This window comes from Octodon degus, unplaced genomic scaffold (assembly GCF_000260255.1).
Source record: "Octodon degus isolate 3935 unplaced genomic scaffold, OctDeg1.0 scaffold00012, whole genome shotgun sequence".
In the NCBI taxonomy this organism is placed as follows: Eukaryota; Metazoa; Chordata; class Mammalia; order Rodentia; family Octodontidae; genus Octodon; species Octodon degus.
Window position 1 is genome coordinate 18492922 of NW_004524588.1, and position 5972 is coordinate 18498893.

The 5972-nt window shown below is 38.0% G+C and overlaps 1 protein-coding gene across 1 annotated transcript in view; it reads left to right on the forward strand.

The window, feature by feature from the left end:
- The first annotated feature begins 724 nt into the window (after positions 1-724).
- Positions 725-5972, forward strand: part of LOC101581856 (caspase-13) — a 27003-nt gene continuing 21755 nt past the window's right edge. Inside the window, exon 1 of the mRNA XM_023709479.1 lies at positions 725-797. Coding sequence (XP_023565247.1) covers positions 791-797 — 7 coding nt within the window. The 5' untranslated portion in view covers positions 725-790. The remainder of the gene's footprint in view (positions 798-5972) is intronic.

Sequence of the window (5972 nt, forward strand, 5' to 3'; positions counted from 1 at the left end):
TTTCTGCTGTAGTGTAAAACTGGTTCTATGAAGAATTCTCTGCAATATCAAAAGGTAAATACCGAAGGCAGAACCTCTGCCCTCAGGAAAAGTAAACCTTGCGTCTCAGGCAACTAAAGACAATCATGTTTGGGGAGAGTTAAGCAGATGACTTCCCTAGAACTATCTGCCACGAAACATTAAGATGACGAGGAGACAAGAAGAGGGATGGCAACAACACAATTATTTTTAGTACAAGGTCCACAGGTCTCAGTACACAGATCAGACTCCTAGTGATCCTCCTGCTTTCAGTCTTGCAAGCGCTGGAATTACAGGAACAGCCACCATGCCCAGTCTTCAACAACACTATTGAAACAGAGGACAGAAGATACTGGGTTAAATTTCACTGGGCAATAGATAAACAGACTCATATTTGTATTGTTAATGAGTAAAGGGAGAAGCACTAGAGAATAAAAAACAAGGAAGGATGGGAGGAGTTCTGAGAGCCATACACTGAGAAAAGAACCGGAGGAACTCATTAGTCAGAGGAGTCAGCCTGTAGGACTATGGTTTATCATTTCCCATGGTTACATTTTCCTTCCCCAAGGAAGAAACCAGAGCTCACCACCAAGATTCCCATGTTACAGTTTTAGGGAATTTCCCAGCAAGAAAATACAAGTTCTTAGCAGCAGTTTCACAACCTGGGCTTAATTGTCCCCGCCCCCTGTACTTAGGAAATGACCAGCAAGTTTCATTTTCTATTCTGAGACTCTCGACCACTCAGCACAGCAAGGAGAGTCAGGGGGTTACCATGGCTGGTGAGTTGGGCTCGCACCCTGAAAAGAACTTTATTCACTCATCTCTGATAGGCAGAAATAAGCAGAGGGCAGCAAGGGAGGTGTGCACAAGCTGATATTTCTCTTGGTTACTGTGTGTATTTGGAGCCCCAGGCTGTGGTATTAGAGAATCTATAAAGGGCTTAAAGCCAGACAGTAGTCTTTTCTACAGCCTGGTAATAAAAGGGGATGGTGGTTTCAGGGGAAATCCTGCACGTGGCAATATTCTAGCAGTTGCTAAGTCCACCCTGAAGTCTTCTCTATGTCCTCTGGATTCTAAATTTGTCATTCATAACATAAGAAACAGATCAGAGAGATTGGAGTTAATGGCCTTTTCTTACCCATTATGCTGAATTATATTATTGGTCTGTTTAATGTAGCTCCCATGTAGCTCCTGTCTCTGTAGCCCCTAATTAATAATTCTATACAATATTTCTCTGATTGCTATCAGAGTCTCTTTGTGTCTTTCTCTCTGTGTCTCTGTCTCTTTCTGTCTCTCTGTCTCTCTGTCTCTCTGTCTCTCTCTCTCTCTCTCTCTCTCTGTCTCTCTCTCTCTCTCTCTGTCTCTCTCTCTCTCTCTCCCCTTCCCCCTAGTGTTCTCACTTCCTTTGGCTGGACTTAACCATCTGATGTATCCTGTTTACTACTCTCAGACCGACTTTCTTATCCACAAAATCTTGGAAATATTAAATATGCCAAACTTACCTAAGTCACATTATAAAAGATAGGTCATGCCTCAACTCTATTCATTTATTCCTATTCCATTTGATCAGTGATACAGCAGAGAATTATTGAACATCCCCTGAATGTCAGAAGTAATGTAGACCTACCTCATGGCTCTTGCATTCGCAAGGTGTAATACCTAATAATGGGATTAGAGAGTCGTTTGGGCATCACTGTTCCGTGAGATCTGACAGATCAACAGAGAGCAATGGGAAGCGAGCGAGGAATGACAGGCTTGGGAATTAGAGATGCAGAGGTCTCTAAGTAGGTGTTTATGAGAAATCAAAAGAAGGCAACATATTTAAACTCTAAATGCAAAAGATGGATTTACTTTCTGAAGGTAAGGCTGAATGAGAATGCTTAGATTAGATTAATGTGAGGTGTCTTACTATCAAAGCTTGAAGTTGGAAAACTCTCTGCTCCATTGTGAAGAGTACATGCTAGAATCCACGCAGACTTAGAAGGGTCGTGGAGTAATTAAGAAAGGAGGATGTTATACTGAACAGGAGGGCCAGAGAGATGGCTCAGTGCTATAAGCGCTTCCCTGGCAAGTGCAAGGGCCTGAGTTCAATCCCCAGTTCCGCCAAAACAAACAAACAAAAAGAAAAAACCTATACTGAACAGGAGAAGTGAGCAGTTGGAAATGATCAAGGTATCTGGTAAGGTTCTGAAAACATTCAGTAATTGAAATAAAAATGACATGACTTGAGACTGAAAATAAAATATCAATAAGGAAAAAGAGGTGTAAAGTCATGAAGTTTTACTGATTTTTATATAGGAGAATGCATACAGTTTGCTATTAAAAATGGAGGAGAGGAATTAAAATGATTAGTTAAACTCTTAAAGCTAATTCTAAATTTTTGTGAAATATCTCATTGGTAATTACATGCATTTCTCAGGATTGCTATCCACATCTAAGCTGAATATATGAATTTGTAAGTCATTCATTATTTAAATATTGTAGTTGGAGGACAAAGTGCTTGCTTAGGCAAGTGCAGGGGCCAGGATTCAATTCCTGGCATCGCGTGCCGAGCCGGCCCTGCCCCTGGGCATGCTGAGAGGGCGATGGAATCTGGGCATTGTGGCGCATGCCTGTAAGCCCTGCACTAGAGATGCTGAAAACAAGAGGATCATTATGAGTCTGAGGGGCGTAGTGTGACCCTGCACACAAAATTAATAATAATAATAATAAATACTGTAGTTGATGCAATGAAAATGTACAGTTTAGGAGACGAGGATCTCAAGGCAAAGCACTTTACTTTTCTTCAGTTATAACTTATGTATTTCACTTTATTTGGTAAATATTATATGTATTTAATACGTAAAATAGTTAGATTTATGGAACTAAACAGAGGTAGTGAACCTATGAAATATCTCCTATGCTTCCCTTTTAAGTGGGAATGCTTAAAATTTGTCTTTGAGTAATTTTCAACAATAAAATGTATCATTGTTTACAGTCAGCATGTTTTCCAGTAGGTCTCTTGAATTTATTTCTCCTGCATTACTAAAAATTTACTTCCTTTGACGAATCCCTCCCAAACTTAACTCACTCCACCACTAAAACCTGGTAAGCACCATTGTATGTATATCTCTAAACAACACTTTTAAAGATTCCACGAGTAAGGAGTATCATGTGGTGCATGAATTTCAGAGCCTGATCTGGTTCATTATTGATTAACCAAATGTCCTCCATTTTGTGTGTGTGTTTTTTAGTAATTACAGAAATTATTTTTTTGAATAACTGAACAGTACACTACTGTCTTTGCTCATTAATGTGAACACAGATGCTTCTGCTGGTTCCACACCTTTACTGCTGTGAATAATGCTGTCAGGAGCACTCAGAAGCCACTACCATTTCAACATCTTGCAGCTCCATTTCCACGTCTTTGGATATACGCCCAGCAGTAGGCATGGGAGGGTCTTAGTATTTTAAAGGAACTTCCATATGATTTTGCAGAGTGCCTGTGCCAATTTAGGTTTTCACCAAGAATGTGCATGGATTTCTTTTACTCCACATCTCTCCACATTTACCCTCTGTCTCTTTGATAATAGACCTTCTGACAGATGTGGGCTACTGTTTCATTGTGGTTTTAATTTGCATGTCCTTGATTACTGGATATGTTAAATAGTTTTCGTGTGTCTGGTCAATGTATGTCTTCTTTAAAACCTGTCCATTCAAGTGTTTTTTCCATTCGAAAAACAGTTTCCTTGTTTTCTTGCTGTTAGTCTGAGTGTCTTATTTATCTTTATATTAATGCCTCATGTGTTCTATAATTAAGAAACTTCTTTCCCATTGTGTACATTTTATCTTCACTCTGTTCATTGCTTGCCGTGCAAAAGCTGTTGAGTATAATCTCATTTCATTTTAAAAAAATTTTGTTTAAAATCTTTCACTTATTTATTATTTGGTGTTGGGTCTCCCTATGCAGCTCAGTCTCACAGTGGTCCTCCTATCTCAGCCTCTCCAGTGCTGGGATTACAGGCATGCACCATCCTACCTGGTCTCAGTACTGGGCTTGAGGTGGGGCCAGCAAGGCAGGCAGTACCAGGTATAAAACCTGGGTCCTTGTTCCTGCCAGGCAGGTGCTTAGACAACCAAGCTATCTCCCTGACCCTAATCTCACTTCTTTATGCTCAATTTTGAGCTTGTGATCTGGAGATCATTTCTCCAGAAATGTCTGACCAGACCAATGTAAGGGTATTTTCCTGTTATGTCTTCTTTTGCTAGTTTCAAAGTGTCTAATCATATATTAAATTCTTTAACCCTCTTTTAGCTAACTATTTGTATGATGTAAATAATGTCCTTACTAGACGCTCCTGGATAGCAACACTAGTTTGACTAGAGCCATTTAATTGTCCTTTCCTAATATCATGTTTTTTGAACTTTGATGGAAATCAATCAATTATAAATTCTTTGTTTTATTCTTTTTCTCTTTCTTTATCTTTTTTTTTTGGCAGAACCGGGGATTGAAAAAAAAGAGAAAAAGAATAAAACCAAAATTTATAGTTGATTGGTTTCCATCAAAGTTTAAAAAATGAAATTAGGAAAGGATTTGCATGCATGCTTTTAGGCCAGTATCTTGCTGTTTTATTATTTAGCTTGGTAGAATATTTTAAAGTCACATGGTGTAATCTCTGAAGCTTTATTCTCTTTACTTTGGTGATTTTATGTGAATTTAATTTTTTTTTTTTTGTTTCTGTAAAAAACTAAACTGGAAATTTGATAGAAATTTCCCTAGTACCAGGGAGATTGTTCAGCGGCATAAGCACCTGTCTGGCAAATACAAAATACTAAATTTGATCCGCAGTACAAAAAACAAAAAAAAAAAAAAAAGAAAAGAAATTACACTGAATTTATAGATTTCTTTTACATATAATTGATGTATTAAGAGTCTTAATTCCACTAATCTATAAACTCAAAGTAACTATGCACACATATTGCATTTATTTCAGCAATATCTTGTAGCTTTCATTTTGTGTGTGTGTGTGTGTGTGTGTGTGTGTGTGTGTTAATTTTTGCATCAATGGTTAAATTTTCATATTTTTTGTAGCTATCTTCAGTGGGATTTCTTTCTTGATTTTTTCATAGAGTATTGTTAGGCAATAGGAAATTACAGATTTTGTGTGTCAACTTAGCATACTACAATATTACCGAATTCATTTATCAACTCAAATAGAATGTTGTCAGGAGTTTTAGGATTTTAGACATAAAAAATCAGTTTTTTGCAAACAGGCCCTATTCACTTCTTTCCAATTTGGATGTCTTTTTTTCCCTTTACTTAATTACTCTTGCTAGAACTTTCATGGCTATGCTGGACAGAAATATTCAGACTGAACACCCTTGCATTGTTTCTCATTTTAGAAAAAAGCTTTCAAATATTGATCATTAAATATCATGCTTGCTGTGAGTTTTCCATATATACCATTACTGTGTTATGAACATCTTTAGTTTATCACTATCGCATTGCCTGGCGTATCTTCCTAAGTCAGTGCTGTACAACTTTTGGAGCACAGAAATATGAGGAATACCCAGCTCCCTGGCAGGCTGCTCTTCACACCATAACCTGAACACTGTTGGAAACTCTTTTAATCTCCGTGCTCTATTCCAGCTCTCTGGTAACTGTGTTCCAACTCTATTTCAACACCTGTACACTATATTTCAAGCTCAGCATCTCCCCGTCCTCTTCAGTGAAGTCTCTGTGACATCACCTGCTAGAACTGTCCAATCTTTGCTTGAGTCCCTGAAGCATCTTGTATTTCTATAAGTAGCTCTTCACCAAATGTCCCTTAATCTCATGACTATTTCCTCCACCTTTGCAAAATTTTAGTCCATTATTTAACTGATTGCGTGTCTGAAGTGTAAGAGATAGTATCTAAAGGTTTTGTGCTATTCTGTGAGAAAATCTGTATAAAGTGCTCAGCATTACATTGGAG